The sequence below is a fragment of the Mesitornis unicolor genome, unplaced genomic scaffold, assembly GCF_000695765.1.
Source record: "Mesitornis unicolor isolate BGI_N332 unplaced genomic scaffold, ASM69576v1 scaffold32646, whole genome shotgun sequence".
Lineage (NCBI taxonomy): Eukaryota > Metazoa > Chordata > Aves > Mesitornithiformes > Mesitornithidae > Mesitornis > Mesitornis unicolor.
The window spans coordinates 11,425-11,825 of record NW_010193536.1 but is presented as its reverse complement, the minus strand read 5'-3'; the positions used below and the strand labels follow the sequence as shown (position 1 = coordinate 11,825).

At 69.1% G+C, this 401-nt stretch overlaps 1 protein-coding gene across 1 annotated transcript in view; it reads right to left on the bottom strand.

Annotated features, from left to right (window-relative positions):
• Positions 1 to 115: 115 nt before the first annotated feature.
• FAAH2 (fatty acid amide hydrolase 2) overlaps positions 116 to 401 on the bottom strand; it is a gene marked incomplete at its 5' end in the record, with an annotated part of 11,240 nt that continues 10,954 nt past the window's right edge. Inside the window, 1 exon segment of the mRNA XM_010187494.1 lies at positions 116 to 396. Within this exon segment, the coding sequence (XP_010185796.1) occupies positions 116 to 396 (281 nt within the window).

Sequence of the window (401 nt, the reverse complement as noted above, 5' to 3'; positions counted from 1 at the left end):
GGGCTGGTGCCTGCCCCCGGGACTGGGCACTGGCGCTCAGGGTAAAGCTGGGAGTGCAGGGATGGCCACGTCTCCGATGTCCGGTAGTCCCTGACATTTGTGTAGCTGGCCCCGCTCAGTCCCACCGGCACCGGCGGCTCCAGGGGCTGGTGCCTGCCCCCGGGACTGGGCACTGGCGCTCAGGGTAAAGCTGGGAGTGCAGGGATGGCCACGTCTCCGATGTCCGGTAGTCCCTGACATTTGTGTAGCTGGCCCCGCTCAGTCCCACCGGCACCGGCGGCTCCAGGCACCACAGCCCATCCTGTGCCTCCTTGTCCTCCTCCAGTGAACCCAAGGAGTCCCAGGCGGGCCCCGGCTGGCGCTGGGTGCAGGATGGGTCCCTGTCCTGGCGGCAGGCTGGC